Source organism: Sorex fumeus, unplaced genomic scaffold (assembly GCF_029834395.1).
Source record: "Sorex fumeus unplaced genomic scaffold, SorFum_2.1 ptg000115l, whole genome shotgun sequence".
Lineage (NCBI taxonomy): Eukaryota > Metazoa > Chordata > Mammalia > Eulipotyphla > Soricidae > Sorex > Sorex fumeus.
The window spans coordinates 17,068,035-17,086,612 of NW_026606172.1; the positions used below are offsets into that span (position 1 = coordinate 17,068,035).

The 18,578-nt window shown below is 33.3% G+C and overlaps 1 protein-coding gene across 1 annotated transcript in view; it reads right to left on the reverse strand.

Annotated features, from left to right (window-relative positions):
• LIPI (lipase I) overlaps positions 1-9,413 on the reverse strand; it is a 28,536-nt gene extending 19,123 nt beyond the window's left edge. Inside the window, exons 1-5 of the mRNA XM_056135450.1 lie at positions 9,108-9,413; positions 5,516-5,624; positions 3,897-3,998; positions 3,126-3,215; positions 1,018-1,185 (exon numbers count right to left, since the gene is read on the reverse strand). Of these exons, the coding sequence (XP_055991425.1) occupies positions 1,018-1,185; positions 3,126-3,215; positions 3,897-3,998; positions 5,516-5,624; positions 9,108-9,413 (775 nt within the window). The remainder of the gene's footprint in view (positions 1-1,017; positions 1,186-3,125; positions 3,216-3,896; positions 3,999-5,515; positions 5,625-9,107) is intronic.
• Between the last annotated feature and the right edge of the window lie 9,165 nt (positions 9,414-18,578).

The window sequence follows — 18,578 nt, forward strand, 5'->3', positions numbered from 1 at the left end:
CTTAATGCCTTTGTAATAGTTATCCATTTTATTGAGGTCTTAGACCTTGGAAATATTTCACGTCTACCTTTGTGTCACTGCTCAGATTTTGACATGTACAAGACATGTATTTGGGACATAGGATTCTCCCTGAAAACCCTCTGAGATGCTTTCTAGTATATTATATTTCCATTTGGGGCTGGAGCGATAGCTTAGCGGTAGGGCGTTTGCCTTGCACGCAGCCAACATGGCCGACCCGAGTTCGATTCCTCCGCCCCTCTCAGAGAGCCCGGCAAGCTACCGAGAGTATCTCGCCCGCATGGCAGAGCCTGGCAAGCTCCCCGTGACGTATTCGATATGCCAAACACAGTAACAACAAAGTCTCCAGTGGAGACGTTACTGGGCACGCTCGAGCAAATCGACGAACAACGGGAGGGCCTTTACCTTTACCTTTTTATATTTCCATTTGAAAGTGGTTATATTTGTTCTTTAATTTCCCAGCAGCAATCTAGCTATCAGAAGCGACAAAATTTAACTGTTCTTACCAGCTTTTATCAACTTAAGTGTGAAGCATGAATGATTCATTTCTACTGGTTAGTAACAAATGAAAAAAATACCTACGGAACAAACTTGCTCTTGAAATTTCTCATTAAAAACTCTCAGTGCCTCGAAGAGTGCAGCAATCTCTTTTTTTGCGTGTATATATAGATGTATAATAGATCAATGAGATAGTTTTGTATGTCAGAACCAGGGATAACCACGAGACTTCAAAATTTCCCACTTCGTTTGCTGCACACAGAAGTTACTCTATCATGTTTCTCCTAGTAAAAATCTTAAAGATATTTAGTAGGATGTGAATTATTTTCACTGGCTCTTCCAGAAATATTTTTCTATAAAATGGAGCATATTCATAAGTAAATATAATTGCTAAGAAGAAAATACCAAGAAATAGTTTTCTTAAACTTACATTTTCTAAAGAAAAATGCATTTGTGTTATCCATTTCCACAAAGAATTAGAAGAATAAAATGTTCTCTTACCTAATCTAGGACATGATTTTTCCTTGAAACTATCACAGTCCATGCAAGAACCAACCTTGTAATCTTTGTAGGAAGGACAGGGAAATGAAATAAAATTGCAATTTGTTTCCAAAGCTGCCATGAACAAGTAAACTGCTCTCTGGTGATCACATTTAATAAATTCAATTCCTTAAGGGTTAAAGATCAAGGAAAAGAACTATAGATGAATTAAGTCAAGTTTGAGGAAATTAAAGAACGATTACAAATTAAGTTTGACTCAACATCATACAGCTTACGAATAACAAAGTCTTCACTACAATACTGTTTTATCTCAAGCAACAAAACAAATGGCACCATTTAAAACATTTTTAGGATGTTCACACGAGAATAAAAAATATTTTTTTCTGAGTAGTAAGAGTCAATGTGTTTCATTTTAGTTATTAAAACACTCCACATGGTGCTACATGACTTAAGAAATGTTACACCCATTTTTCATATTCTAATCCCACACTGCTAATATTTTATCTCATATCAAGGATTACCTGAGACCATACTTTTCCAAAAGACATAGTCTTCTTTTCTCATTAATTTTGTCAGCCCTTCCTATACATTGAACCATTTTTATTTAAAGTGCTTCCAAAATTCTTATTAAAGAAAGATTTTATTCCTAATAAAATGTGCTCAATAAAAAATTTACAATAGTTGGGAATGGAAGAGAATAGAAGGGGGAACAATGAGACAAAGGGAAGTAGACAGTAGTAGAGGGTCTGGTGCTGAGATATTTCATGCTTTAAATCCTACCACTAACAGAGTTGTAAATCATGGTGTCTAAAATAAAATAAATTAAAAGAAATATTTAAAATAAAAATACATAATTTAGTTTTCACAGCAGTAGGGCGTTTGCCTTGCACGCAGCCAACATGGCCAACCAGAGTTCGATTCCTCTGCCCCTCTCAGAGAGCCCAGCAATCTACCGAGAGTATCTCACTCGCACCGCAGAGCCTGGCAAGCTACCCATGATGTATTTGATATGCCAAACACAGTAACAGCAAAGTCTCCAATGGAGACATTACTGGGCCCACTTGAGCAAATCGATGAATAACGGGAGGACAGTGACAGTTGTAATTACTGCTCCTTAACTTGCCTTCTCTGTTCAAGAATTGGCTAGAATTTAAATTATAATAGGAAAATAAAAAGAGGATTTTATTTTCTTTCACCTCACATGAAGTGAAAATTTAGACACATCATCCACAAGATAACCAGACAACATATGAGCACATCTTTGTAATTCTGGGTGCATTCTTAAAAGATAACTTTACATAAAATGGATTTTATTAACATCAAAATTTTGTAGCAACATAGAACACTTTTAATGTGACAAAAACTCTATATAATAGGAAAGATTTACAAGTATAAAAAAGAGGATAAAAAAGCACATTTCATCCTTTTCCGTTCATTTGTGTGAGTAGGGAGAAAGGATGTAGAGGCATTAGAGCCATACCCAGTGGTGCTCAGGAGTTACTCCTGGCTCTATGCTCATGAACATACAAGGTGCTGAGGATGAAACCTGGGTCAGTCATGCTGTAAGGCAAGTGCCCTACTCACTGCACTATAGTTCTGGACCCATATCCTTATCCCTTCAACTAAAATTGTCAACCAATTGTAGCCATTATCATATCACTCTTAACTCTCAAATTTTTTCCTGGGGTTCAGAAATGAGTCATATTCCATTTCTGGATCAATTATTTAACTATCGACACATAGAAAAAGCAAGTGTGAAAGTTGTGCAACACTACATTAATGTTAAAATGAAATCCTGAAACCAAACTTGTGTTATATGATAATTTAGCTACATCTGCTTCTTCAGTAGCGTAAGTTTTCCCAATACTTAAAATGTTAAACTGAAAATGTGGGATTTGCAATGTATTATACTTCAACCAAATAAAATATCTGACCCTCCATTCGTCTAAACTAAGAAAGAACATAAATTTAACTATTTTTCATCAATAATTCTACTGAATGCTGTTAATGATGATTACAAACTTGTCCACAGGTTAATAAAAAATAGTATATTGATTTGTGTTTATTTTGAATGATATGAAATTTATTTAAAGCTACTACTGTTATACCTGAAAATATTGATTTTGGACAGCCAGGTTGCTTTCTTCCTCCATTTGGGTAAAAATCTATATGTCCCAATGGTTCATTTATACCTAAACCTGTGATGAAAAGCATCCAGGAATTACAAAATATAGATAATCAGGTCAGCAATACATGTAGTAAACAAAATAATCTATTAAATGCATTAAAAGTACTCTTAAATTTTAAATTTTAAATTAAGTAAATGCTGTTTAAAAAAATAAGTTATTAGAGTGAAGTTCATGCCCAATTCAATCAGCCTAATCAGTGGCTGAATAAATAGTAGTACTCCTACATAAAAAAAAGTTATTTGAGGGAAGGGGCCTCTCAACAGATGCTTCAGTGATTCAGAGGGCCCCTCTTAACAATTTCAGCCAATTAGGCCTATGGTTCAATGTTAGCCTGAGATGCTACTCATGCTGATGCTCTGAGGACCATGTGGTACTGAGAATCATATAGGGTTGGTTATGTGCAAGGTATGTGCCTTTATTTCCTATAAAATCCCTATGCCCTAGGACTATTTTATTTTAATCAAATTTCGTCTTTTAGGATAACATTTATAGTTGAAAAAGAAAAGTTGAAAGACTGTATTTTGACCCCCCCCAAAAAATCATTGATCCTAAAAAATATTGTTAGTGGAAAATATAGTCATGTAATTATACCATTTTATCCATATCTTTTGTACCCTGTGTTCTCCTTTCCCCCAATGTCTATTTTCTTTTTCTTACTTTACAACTAATCAATAAATTCTATATTATTACCATTGGCATCAGAATGGATGACATCCACAAACTTTGCATCTGTGTAATCTAGTCTGTCATTTGATGGTTTTCCAGAAAATTTTGGTCCAGCAGGATCAAGACCTTAAATATAGAAGAAACTATCAATCAATTTCTGTGACTATTTTCATTAGATCATGCATGTGCATTATTATTACATTATAAACATAGTAAGTCTATATAAAGTTTTTAATCAAAATCCTGTCCAATATCACATGTAAAGATGAATTGGATTGAATAGGAAACTGTCTTCATTATAACTCTTCCTTGACTTATACGAGTATCTCATCTGAATAAACCTCTCCTAAGTTGAAAATATATAAGTTGAAAATTCACTTAACACACCTAACCTACTGCAAACATGCTTGGAATACTTACAGTAGGATATGGTTAAACAAAAACCATACAACACAAGCCTATTTTGTACTAAACGGTAGAACTGTAGAATATTCATACTGTTTACCAATATTGTACTAAATACAAAATAAAAATGATTGTACAACCTCAGGATTGCATGGAAGGAAAAAATTCAAAGTGCAGTATCTACTGAATGTGACTTGCTTTCTTGCCATTACAGTCAAAAACAGTAAATTGAACCATCATAAATTAGTATTTAAATAATAAACTAATAATTCAGAGTTTATTACATTAGAGATAACTGAGCAAAGTATTGTAGTATTTTGAGCAGTTTTATTTAGGAAGAAATGATAAATAAACCAGTAATAACTCAAATCTAATAAAAAAATTAATGGCTACTCTAAAGGGGGAAATGACTATTATTCTGGACCTTTTAAATGTTATGCCTTTATTTCTTCTTCAATATATTTACAGATTCAAAATTATCTTTAGAGTTCAAGGCAATCTGGGCTGTGGAATGAAGTATATATTTTTTCACTCATTTCACAATTTTTATAAACATATAAAGAAAATATTTTAAATGTATCATAGAGTATGACTATTATTTTTTCACATTTAAAATTCTAAATAAAAATTGTAGGCTCATAACCTTCAGAATAGTGTCACTAAAAGGGTATGGAAATAAAATAAAATCCAACGCTTTGAGAATATCTTTGAAATGGAAGAAACAGTTTTTTTAAGTAAAAATAAAAATAGCACATCTCAGTTCTCTCTATTATCCCTGGTTTATGGAATTCACTTGAAAGACTGCAGAAAGAAAGTCTCTCCTTAAAAATCATTCTTAAGTAAAATCACCACGGAAAAGTTTCTGGCCCTGTTTATGGCATATGGGGCCATTTAAATTCATTAATGTGTGAGTAACCGCATTTTCAAACTGAGTGTGGTGCTAGGAAAAGAATGGGCTTTTGGTGCAATGACTTTTCTATAAATACTGAAATCTATGAGTAGCTGTTATAACCTACTCTGTTTAAGATCAAACAAGATTTCAAAGTCTAACTAAAATGAATACTTGCATTTTAAGGACAGAAAAGTTGCTTTTATAGTATACATTGTGTTTATATAATAGAATAAAAAGAAATTGTATATATTTTCCATTGTTAATTTGTTATGTCGATTAGACTTAAAATAAAGTAAGAGATAACACTTAAAGTGGTCCAAAAATTAATTTGAGAAAAATAGCTTACCTGTTATTCTTCCAAGTTGACCTTGAAACATCTTTCCAACAAATCCACTAATATGAGCCCCTAAGCTCACGCCTATGAAATGAAAACTATCAAGAGATGCTCCATGCTTCTGCAATTAAAAATGCAATGTTTCATTTGTTTATTTTATAAAACAGAAAATTATGCCCTATGCATCAATATTTTATTTAACTTCATTTTCCATTTTGTTTACTTAATTGACTTGGGGGCCAAACCCAGTGGTATTCAGAGTTTACTCCTGGCACACTACAAGGATCACTACTGAATATTCTGAAATCATTTTCTTTTTGGTTTTTAAGTCACACCCAGGGGTGTTCAGGATGCATCAATATTGAAAACTGTTTTTTGTTTAATTCATGTATAGGAATATAATTTTATGATTTAAAAATTTACATTCTTGTTCAACTTTTTCCATAATGTATTTGATTGTTAACACTATTCAAAGTAAATAAGCCCTTATTTTTATAAACAATGAGAAATCCTATCTATTGTGTATAATAGTACTACAAAAACATATTTGAGAAAGCATTTTTGTCATAATGATCACAATAATTAGACATTGTGTGCTTCGTGAGAGTTACTTTGATAAGTGCTTTGTGAATCTTATGTTTGATATGCACAATAGTCCTACAACTATTTATTTTGTTCCCATTACCTAAAATTGGGCTGGAGCGATAGCACAGCGGGTAGGGCGTTCGCCTTACAAGCGGCCAACATGGCCGACCCGAGTTCAATTCCTCCGCCCCTCTCGGAGAGCCCAGCAAGCTACCGAGAGTATTCGATATGCCAGACACAGTAACAACAGTCTCCAATGGAGACGTTACTGGGCCCGCTCGAGCAAATCGACGATCAACGGGAGGGCCTTTACCTTTACCTTTACCTAAAATTGTCAATGGCATCTATTGAATACTAAATAAATATGGATAAACAATAATTTATCTAAAGTAAAATACTTATTATTACAAGGGGGAAAATGGTCTTCAAATTTCAATCTGATCAACTCTAAGATTCGTGTTAGAGATGATAAAATAAGTTGTATGAATTTAAGTGGTTTTCTTCACTTTTAAGTGATATGATCAATATTTCATTTGATTTTATTCTCTATTTTATTTATAACTTTTTTTTTGGTTTGGGAATAGCACCAGGTGGTATTCAGGGACTACTCCTGACTGCATTTAGGGATCACTATTAAGTACACAAGTTGGAAAGTAAGTTTTCAGTCATCTAAGTTGAATTTTAAACACCTCTTAGAGTATTGTCTCAGATAGGGAATATTGATAGAAACCAAGTAATTATAAGGCGTATTTCTTCCACCACATTCTCAGTGATCTTTGATACACCCTTCCAGTGATACATACAATGACTTATAGAAAAATGTGGAGCATTTACTGTTTATAAGAAAGTAGACTTGAGACCAGGAAGTCAGTACGCTCAAATGGCTGGAATGCATAGCTTGAAAGCTTGAGTTCCTGCATTTAAGTTAGCTCCTGGCACTATACAATCCTTCAAGCGCCACTTAATATAGCCCTGGAGATCCCCTCAGAGCTTATGAGTGTAAGCCTGATGGTCTGTAGAGTCCCTGAACCCCAGCAGCATGATGTCACCGTGTCTAGATAGTAAGACATCTTAGCCAGCTGGATGAATATCAGCCCTAAATCTATGGCCATTCTATGAGCTATCCCCTCAAAATAGAATGGAAGGAAGAAAGAAGAAAGAAGAAAGAAGAAAGAAGAAAGAAAGAAAGAAAGAAAGAAAGAAAGAAAGAAAGAAAGAAAGAAAGAAAGAAAGGAAGGAAGAAGAAAGAAAGAGAAGAAAGAAAGAAAGAGAAGAAAGAAAGAAAGAGAGAGAGAGAAAGAAAGAAAGAAAGAAAGAAAGAAAGAAAGAAAGAAAGAAAGAAAGAAAGAAAGGAAGAAGAAAGAAAGAGAAGAAAGAAAGAAAGAGAAGAAAGAAAGAAAGAGAGAGAGAGAGAGAAAGAAAGAGAGAGAGAGAGAGAGAGAGAAAGAAAGAAAGAAAGAAAGAAAGAAAGAAAGAAAGAAAGAAAGAAAGAAAGAAAGAAACTAGATTTAGACTCTTGAAACACAAACTAATCATTTCCAAATTTCTCACAGCAACATCAAGAACATAAAGGAGTAGGATCTCCTCTAATTTTAGTATTGCTACCTTTTCAGACCTATCATTATTTGGAACTTTCTGTAAGCAAATAAAGGTATTACCAAATAGTACAATTTTTCTAAAATTTCTCTATTTTATGTTCATATTTTGTACTTGAAAGTACATGTTTATTTTATTAGAGAAAGTATCACTTTTATATGGAGGATTAAATTGTGCAATAGGTACAGACTATAAATGAGAACAGTGAATCTATTACCAATTATTTTCGCTCAAGAGGGATGATCTGGATTTGTCCAAATATGAAAACATAAAGATTAAAAACAAGTATTGATTTTATTTAATAGCTATTTTGTGACAGGAACACAACATATGACTTATTTTAATATTTAAAATATTGCCTTAAGCTTTTGTTACCTCAAATATCTATGAAAATGAGGAAGAAAGAAATTAAGCAAATATTCATACCAGTGGGAAAACATGGATTTGAACTCTGAACTTTTCAGTCTGACTTGTAATCCCTACATTTGATTGAATTTAGGAAATGTTATGCTTCTTCAGCTTCAGCAGAGGCTTAAAAGTTCAGCACAATGCAAGTCAAAGGGTTATTTCAAGTCAAAGAATGACCCAAATCAATTATCATCATTCTTTCTTCAAAACTACTCATAATCTCTAACTCTAGAACAGCATGGATCTCCCAAGGGGTAGCCTTAGTTACAAAAAAACAAACAAAATAATATTCAAAACTAAAATGACCTATAACTTGCCTTAAATAATTTCACACACTACAATTCAGCACCTAATTGTTGAACAAAACTGAAATAACTGAAATCTGCCTCCAAGACTGGCTGAAGTATGCTACTTTACTGTTTCCACCACACTTTTGTCAATTCATGTTTGATAAGTGTATTAGCCACATCATAGAAAAGATATTGAAAGAATCTAATGACTATAAAGTTTATTTTCTCTCTCCATAATCACTCCTTTGTACTGAAGATGATAGGGGTAGTTTAAAACATAGTCTAAAAATATTAATACTGGGGTCAGAACATCAGTGTAGCAGGCAGGATATTTGTATTGCATGTGGCCTTCATGGGTTTGATCTGCTACATCTCATATAATTCCCCAAGTCCTACCATAAGTGATCCCTGAGCAAAGAGTAAGGAGTCAGCCCTAAACATGCCAGGTGTGGCAAAAAACAAACAAAAAATATAAGTGTAAATATATGTGTGTGTGCATGTAAAATACAACAACTGAGTCGTTAAGATATTTTTTAAATAAGACAGCCCAGGTACAAATATAAAATTATGTATTTAAATGGAGAAAAGGTAGCTGCATGCATTATAAGCCATGATATCAAACCCGTAATTTTTAATGCTTAAGAGGAAATATGGATTATGTAAATTGTATAATACATTGCAAAGTTATTATGTAGCATATTTAATATAGAGAGTTTCAGACTTACCAAAAGATTGTGAATGCACTCAACCAAGTTCACAGCAATTTTTCTAGTGTTTTTAACTGCTCTATTGTAAAAAAATGTGGTAGCACCCCGGTTCCAGTCTACGACAATTATATTAATATCCTCTTGATTCAATAAAATCCTTAGAAAATTGTTAAGCCATGCAGGAGAGGCACCCACTGGTCTGTATCCATGAATTAGCCAAACTGTCTTCTTATTTGTATTAAAATTAGCGTTAAGTGACTTATCACGCTCAAATAGTGGCTCGGCACAGTTTAGGTTATTACGTGTATACATCATCAGAAACATCTCTGTTTGGGGAATGAACAAATCTCTGAAGGAATCCTTTATACTTAACTGAGAGAATTGAAGGCATGGTTTCTTATCTGAAAAAAGAAAAATAGTCCAAAAGTATGTTAGTCTGAATATTGGGACAGTATTAGATAGAATTCCTTCAGTTGTTGCCAATATTAGAATTAAATCATGGGGAGAGGATGATTTCATTACAAACGCAGCATAATGAATACAGAATAACATTAAAATATCTGATTAATTATATAAAAATACTCTTATTTGGAATTTATAATAAAACAGAAATAAATGTTACTGATTCAATATTATTTTTTCTACAGAGCAGTGCAATGATATCACTAAAATCATTAATACTGTTAAAAAGCATTGTGTATATCAATAAAATTATATCAATTAATTGTAAATTTTAACAGAAACTTTACAGAAGAATACTTATGCATGGACAATAAATATTTTTATATCTATGTACATATATGTATATGTATTACCAGACGCATAATTAAAACAACAACTAAATAATTAAAACAATAAGAAATCATTTCTTCCTATCAAATTAAACATAATGGAAACAGTTATTTTAACCTTCAATACTTGTTAGAATAATTGTAATAAATATGTCTGTATTTACATGAATGCTGAGAACATGGACTAATACAAGATTTCTTTTAGGCTTTATATTTGTGTGTACACAACATAATCTTTAAGACATTTATTTTTTCTGATTTTCTTTTCATTATCTTCATTTAAAAAATTAACATTTTGCATTGAATATAAATACATTAAACAATAGACTACACAAAAAAGATTTAATACATTAGGATATTTTATTCCTTGTGTGCATTCTATATGTCCTTTCTTTGTATCTATTTTCCTACCTCTATACTAATTCAATCTAGAAGAGAGTAGTGTAGAAAATGAATCATCTAAACTTAATCATATGCAACATATAATTCTAGGCAATATGATAGCTATTTAAGTTTTTTTTATAGTTTCCCAAACTACAGTTTTTTCAAAATAAGCATATTTTCCCAAAACAAATTCTTTACATGAGAGAATCCGCTTATTATTTTTTCTGTGAAGGTTAACTAAGTAAGAATATTTCAGCGAAGATTTATTAATAGGTATAAATTATTCACGAAACTGTTAAGATACTTTATTCTAGGCATTCTAAAAATTTATACCAAGGAAACAGTAAAAAATAAAAAGTTTAAATAATTCACATATGTTAATATTGGAAATAAGAAATGATCTAATGTATGAAAATAATATTGATGATGTGATTAAACAGTGTACACGTTAACTAAAATATAACCTATTTCATAAATCTATAATATTCATCAATTAAAATGACTTTAATTTATCTAATGTTATCACAACTAATTATAATACAAAAAGGGAGGAAGCAATTAAGGAGAGAAAAGACCTGCATTCAATTCATAGATTAACAACAGTAAAATTCTTAGATAATTGAAATATGTCATACTTCATTTGTTCTAAGTGCTAGAGAACAAGGACGTGAATAGAGAAATAGATCATAATACAAGAACAGTTCTTGCTATTCTGTATGAATTGTGTGGAGAAATGCATCCTTCACTTTCACACTAGCTGAACTCTGAGAAGGTCAAATGCAATCAATATATTCAAACTGCCAGTTCACTCCATACTAAAGCAGTTTGTTCCTGGTCTTTGAATGAGTAAACCAGTAGAATCTCTGTGGTGAGCTACGAGAAAGAATAACATCCAAAGAAGTCAACATAGAAATCCACCATCCATTGCCAGATATAAAAAACAATAGCAGAAATTCCTACAATACACACATTAAAAAAGTAATATGTCATATCAAAAACGAGAAAAGGGCCATTAAGACTATCAGAAAAAATTATGAAGTTTAAAAAAAAAAACAGAAAGAAGGACAGGATTGATCATACAATTTGCTAGAGGACTTGCCTTGTACACAGTCAACTCAGGCGCCATTCCTATTATCCCCAATGGTCCCTTGACCACCTGCAGAAGTATTACTGGGTATAAAGAGCAGAGTAGCACTATATGTCTGGGCCTTAGCATTGATCTCTGCAGCTCTTTTGGCTGAGTATTGCTGGACTAATTGAGCACTACCTCGGAAACTCCCAAATAAATAAATATATACCAAATTTTATATAGATTCTGGGCTGGAGCAATAGCACAGCGGTATGGCATTTGCCTTGCACGCAGCCAACATGGCCGACTCGAGTTCGATTCCTCCGCCCCTCTCCGAGAGTCCAGCAAGCTACCGAGAGTATCTCGCCCGCACGGCAGAGCCTGGCAAGCTACCCGTGACGTATTCGATATGCCAAACACAGTAACAACAAAGTCTCCAATGGAGACGTTACTGGGCCCGCTCGAGCAAATCGATGAACAACGGGAGGACCGTGACAGTGATATAGATTCTATCACAATACACTTTTTTTAAAAAAAATGCTGAGTTCAATTCCAGTCAGATGACTTCACATGTGAAAACAAGTAGAACATTATCTAAAATTTATGGAAGGTATTAGACTGTAGCTCAACGTTTGCCATAATGACTACAAATTATTTTTAATTTGGATAGCTGAGTTGAATAGATAAAGCAGGAACTGTGTGGTCCTTAAAGGCCAAATATGTATTTTCTGTCAGCAAAAGAATATTTGTAAACACTTGCTTTAATAATAATAATAATAATAGCAATAGCCTCAACCACCACTTAAGCAGTTTATACAAGAAATTGTACTAAGAATATATATGTACTAATTTAAATTTCAATTTTATTCTAAAGATTTTTAAAAATATGTAATTCTTTTTAGAATGTTTATTTTTTTAAAGGCAGATGCAGTCATGCAAAGACTTTCTTACTGAAGCATATGACATGTCCTTTCTAAGAGTTGAATAATTCAGAATTTCTAGTAGAGAATTTCATCATGCTTTCAATACAACATACTTACATCAAAGACATTACTGAGTGTTCTACAAAACGCCTTAAGCAGGTAGCAATTGAAGGGAAATGAGAATAAATGGTTTTCAAGGATTAAGAGTATTCTGAGAATTACCAAAATATTTCATTTCTTTATTTTTTATTGTTAACATCTAAAATTTCTGCTATTCTATTTTAGTCAACAGAGACAGAAACATACCTAGGAATTAGATCCACTTTTTTCCAATTAAAAACTTAAACAGCTGCCGAACTACAAAACACTAATCTCAGAAAATCTTCCAGATAAATTTCTAATATAAACTGATATGCAATTGATGTAAACTATGATATAACAAAACTTAAGGCATCTAAATCTTAAATTAATCTGACTTTTAAATTGAAGTGACACTTTTTTCATTATATAAACAAACAAAACTAATTATCAAGGGCTTCCAAATGAATAAATGTAAATGATAAACTATTTAGACTCTGTATTTGAATATAGGACTCAAATACACCAGAATTTGTGATTAGCCAAAATATTTGTGATTAGCGCAAATAAGAAACAATGTTATTTTTAGATGATATGTTAATGTTATTTAGTCTTGCATTCAAGAAGTTTCTTAGAAGAAACAAAATTAAGAAAATGATGCACTTCTGAAAAATTCCTTACAGAAATGTTTCACTGTGAATTTTAAATTCATTATATTTTTTGTTATCATGAGGGAGAACAAGAAGTTCTACTTTTTTAACAATCACGTAGAAAGTTTTATCACTAAAATTATTGAATTTTATTACCATTAAACCAACAAACCATAATAGTATAAATCTATTTAATTATCATTAACCAATTTGTGTTTTTATTCATGCTTTTGCAAAATAAAAACAAAAAATTGTAAGTTTACTTTGATTTTCAACTGGCAATTAGTCTACATATATCTTCAAAAGTAGGGTTATTTGAAAAACTGATATTGAAATGAAAGATTATGTATATTTCTAGATATTGAATTAATTTCTCTGAATTATTCAAATTTTCTATTGAATATTTGTTATGCTTGTTATCTTCTTACAACAGATTGCCTAGTTACTAATATGGAAAGCATATACAGGAGTATACCACATATACATGCATTCTATACACAAACTATCTTTAAAAAAATCAAAACTTTTTAGTACATTCATCCCCATACCAATAGAATATTTTATATTATGATGTTATAGTACAGCTTCTTTATCTCAAAATGCAGACCATATTAATTTATACATAACTTTTAACTAATTCAAATTATTATTAAGTATCTTACCAGATCTTGCCAAGCACATCAAACAGAGAAAAATGTATATTCTCATTTGGAATCTTATTAAACTAAAAGAAATGTTCAGATTGACTACAAAAGAAATTCTGAAATTCATTAAAGTTTCCCTTTGGTAAGATTGTCACAGTCTGGTAGGTTTTAATGTAAAAAGTTTCTGATCTTTTGCTCCTCCCTGTTTGTTGAAAACGGTTGAGGTAGCTTGTTTTCTCCCTTTTAGTTTGTTCTTATGAGAAGGATTTTTAAAGCAAGACTATGAATAAGTCACAAACATTCAACTACACAGCTTGAGTTTAAGGCAAAGAAGATAATTATATATTTCTTTATTCCTCAACCATCACTTCAGAAGTGGTCAAGAGAAATAACGTTTGTTGAATGTTTGGAGCAAATGTGGTGTGAAAAAATGCTAGAAATGGAATCAGAAAGAGTTGTGGTTTATGTTCATTTTGATGATTACAAAGCAAACTGTTTTTATGCACTTTAAAATTAATGATGAAATCTATATCCATCAGTATGTCAAACATAAAATATGGCCTTTTCATGTTTATGTTCTTTTGCAACTGAATCCAGTGACTATTTTTAAGTTCAAAATTGTAGGTTATCTCTTACGAGCCACAATTTAAAAATTTAAAAATATTTTCGCTTTAAATATGAGAACGATTTTTTAAAATGTTTGTTTTCTTATCATATTTATTTATTTATTTATTTCCTTATTTATTTATATTTATTTAGTTATTTCCTTATTTTCCTCCCTGAAATAGACTTTAGTTGCCAATTAAAATTTTTTAAAAATGCTCTAATTTTGAGTTCAAAATTTAAATATTTTTGTAAATTAAAGTCTATAAATTTTTATATATTTTTTCAGGATAGATATTTATCATTTTCATCAAACATCAGTAGAGGTTAATCTATCAATGGAGGTATTTCAGAGGTTCTACACAAAAGTTATTCAAATAAATCACTGATGAAACATCATAATTATTTCAACCTGCTTATCTCTCAAGATTTTATGTTATACTTCCTTTTTTTTACTTAAACACTGTGATGATTTATAAAGCTGCTCATAATACTTTTGTTTTGAGTACTCAGTATTACAACACCAAACCCACCATCAATGTGCCCTTTCCTCCACAATGTCCCCAGATTCCCACCCATCCCCCAGATATTTTGTCTTTTCTTTTCTTTCCTTTTTCTTTTTCTTTTTTTTTTTTTGAGCAAAGATATGGAATGTTCTGTAAAGTCAAACCAAAAATCAATATATATATATGTATGTATATTAAGGTTTATTTTCCAAAAACTTTAACACCTAAGAATTATAAAGGTAGGGATAACATTCAAGATCCAGATTATAATGTCACATCAAAAACACACTGTAGTACTGTCCTCCTATTGTTCATTGATTTGCTCAAGCCGGCACCAGTAATGTCTCCATTGTGAGACTTGCTATTTCTGTTTTTGGCATAATGAATACACCACCGGGAGCTTGCCAGGCTCTGCCCTGGGCGGGATACTCTCGGTAGCTTGCCTGGCTCTCTGAGAGGGATGGAGGAATTGAACCTAGGTTGGCTGTGTGCAAGGCAAACGCCCTACCTGCTGTGCTATTGCTCCAGCCCATCAAAAACACAAAGTAAGAAAAATATTTTATTTAAACATAAAAATAAAAGATAACTTAAGAATCTTACCATGTATGTTAGGCTAGAATATTCCTATTTCGGAGAGACTCTCAAATTCGATTACATGTGTGCAGTTGGTTCAAAACTGCTGTGTATACAGTGGACAGATTTAGGTCCTATTTGAAACATCTAGTCCATCTAGATGTTTAGAAGTGCCCAAAGTATGTTACATGTAGAGCTAGTAAAATGCCACGCTGTAAATGCCATTTTTACTAAAACTGGTTCTAACCACTATACGATCACTGCGAGCTACCGGGGAATGCAGCGATAGCACAGCGGTAGGGCGTTTGCCTTATGCGCAGCCAGCCTGGCCGAGGCCCGCTGGATCAAATCAATGAACAAGGGGAAGACAGACTAAAACTGGTGGGAAATATTGTCCTGGGAATGGGGCTGTTAAATCACCTCTGTGCACAGTGTGCTTGCCTGCTAAGTGGTTTGAGGAGGTGGAAGGGAAAGAATTGCAAAAGGTGATGTGTTAGTGTGTGTGTGCATACAAAGACATTTTTTAAGACAATCGTTTTTGTTACACGCATTTTCTGTTGCTCTGTTTATAAGGGGCAGAACTTTTGCAACATCTAGTCACTAGCTCAAAATAATTCTCAAAGTGCCGCCTAGAGGCCACTGGGAGGGGGGAGGGGCAACAGTAGCCTTATGTGCAGTTGGGGGTGCGGGGTGGGTCTTTTATTTCCCGGAGGGTAGTGAGTGATTTCCCCTCACCTGAAAATGTGGTGGTAGGCCAAATTAAGTTTGGGAACTTCTGCTTTGGATTTTAAAAGTTGCCAGTATATGGAGAAAGAGTAAAATTAGCACCTTTAAATCTGTTGACTGTTACAGGAAGATTTTCTATAAAAGACTTTGGTATAAATTAGTTCTCTAAACACACATTCCTGTACTTGTCCATGAAGTTGGGTTGGTGGGAGTAAGGGAAAAGTTAAAGCCAGAATGGTCATATTTAGAAGATACCTCAAAATGCAACTATTGTTAGTGAGCAGTTTGCTTTAATAGTGCTGTGTCCATTGTGGAAAAGTTCTTAAATGAAATACCTTGTGTTTCTAGATACCTAGCTAAGTGCTGAATCTAGTTAAAAGTAGTATAGTGCTTCTTGTAAATAAAAAGTTAGTGGGAAATAGTCTTAGAAATGCAATCTTTAAACTACCTCTTTGAACAGTAAACTTACTGGTTTGAGGGAGGTGGAGGGGAACAAATTGCCGAGTAGAAATTTTCAGCTTATTTTCAGCTTACCTGCTGCTCTAGTATATTACATTGTATTTCATTTATAACTTTACTGTATATATATATATATATATATATATATATATATATATATATATCCACGGTCCTCCGGTTGTTCATCAATTTGCTCAAGCGGGCCCAGTAATGTCTCCATCGTGAGACTTCTTGTTACTGTGTTTGGCATATCGAAATATGTCACAGGGAGCTTGCCAGGCTCTGCCGTGCGGGCGAGATACTCTCGGTAGCTTGTCCAGCTCTCCGACAGGGGCGGAGGAATCGAACTCGGGTCGACCATGTTAGCTGCGTGCAAGGCAAACGCCCTACTGCTGTGCTATCGCTCTAGCCCATATATGACAAATGAGTCCTGATTTTTAAATACTTAATCTCCAGATATTAAAGAGGTTGCCAATGCATGACAAAAATAGAGTTAGTAAACCAACACATTTGTACCAGTGTGAAAATTCATCAAAAGCTGTCATTAAGAAAAAAGACCTTTAAAAACAAAGAAAAGAACCTTTTTGTGAATGAAATTGCACTTACCCTCACCAGGGTTTGGTGGTGGAGAGAAAAAATTGGAGAAAATGAAGGACTCTAGACCACAGTGAAGAGGCTTTATGATACAACCATTGTTACATGTGTGTGGTTTATTCAATGGTACTATGTATATAGTGGACAAACTAAGTCCTTATTTGAAACATCTAGTCTTTCTAGATATTTAGAAGTACACAAGTATGTTAAAAGTAGAGGTAGTGAAATTAACATATTTTCTATGCAGTTTTTTGTTAAAATACATTAGGGTAGTCTTTTGGAAATGGAATGACCAGAATGATCCACCTGCTTCTGAACAGTTTTCATTTATACTGGTTCAGAGAGGGAGGAGGGAAGCACAGAGGGCTTTTAGATGCATATATTTTTAGGTAGGCAAGATTAGCCATTGTCCCTTATGTCTGTCTTCTGCTTTATTTAGCTGTGTATATATATATTGCATATAAAGGACAAATGTCCTAATTGCAAACATCTAGTCTTTCTAGATGTTAAAGAGGTTTCCAGTGTAAAAGTAGAGTTAATAAACAAGTCCAGGGGCTGGAGCGATAGCACAGCGGGTAGGGCGTTTGACTTGCCTTGCACGTGGCCAAACGGGGTTTGATTCCCAGGTTCGATTCCCAGCATCCCATATGGTCCCCTGAGCACTGCCAGGAGTAATTCCCGAGTGCATGAGTCAGGAGTAACTCCTGTTCATTGCCAGGTGTGACCCAAAAACAAAAAACAAAAAACAAAAAAAAAGAAGTCCATTGTGTACACCTTGTTGGAATTCTTTCTTTCAGAAAGGCTTCTGAAAACAATTTGAGGGAGTAAAACCGTTAATATCGACTTTAGAGTTATTTTGCCAACCCAGTCTGTCCACTGGGTTGACAGGGATGAGAAGAGGCAATATTTTAGGCTAGAGGAGTTGGAGCGACAGCACAACAGGTTGGTGCTTGCCATCCATGTGGTCAACTGGGTTTGATTTCTCCCCTTCCTCCTAGCCCACCAGGCATGATTGCTGAGTGCAGAGCCAAGAGGAAGCCCTGAGCACAGCCGGGTGTGGTCCAAACTCCCCCTCCCCCCAAAAAAATTTTAAAATCTTTTTAAAACAATCCTAGACTAGAAAATTTTTATGTAGAAGGCACTCAGATTGTAGTGAACAAAGGACAAAACAAGTCCTTGTTTGAAACATTTAATCATAGATGTTTGAAAGTGTACAACATTAAAAGTAGAAAGAAAAGAAACTTTTTAAAAAGAATTTATAGGAATGATTGTATCTGGGGAAGGAACTGATGAAGGGAACACTGACTGTTGGGGAGGAGTTTGCAGGGAAGGGTACTGAACCCATGAGTCTTATAGGCACGTTCACATAATCTTTTGTTTTATATGTGCATTTTAGTTAACATGGCTATAAGTCCTAATACAGTATATTTTAAAAAGTAGTATTAGTAAACAATTCCTATATGATTTTTAGTTTTTAGGAAGGACACTC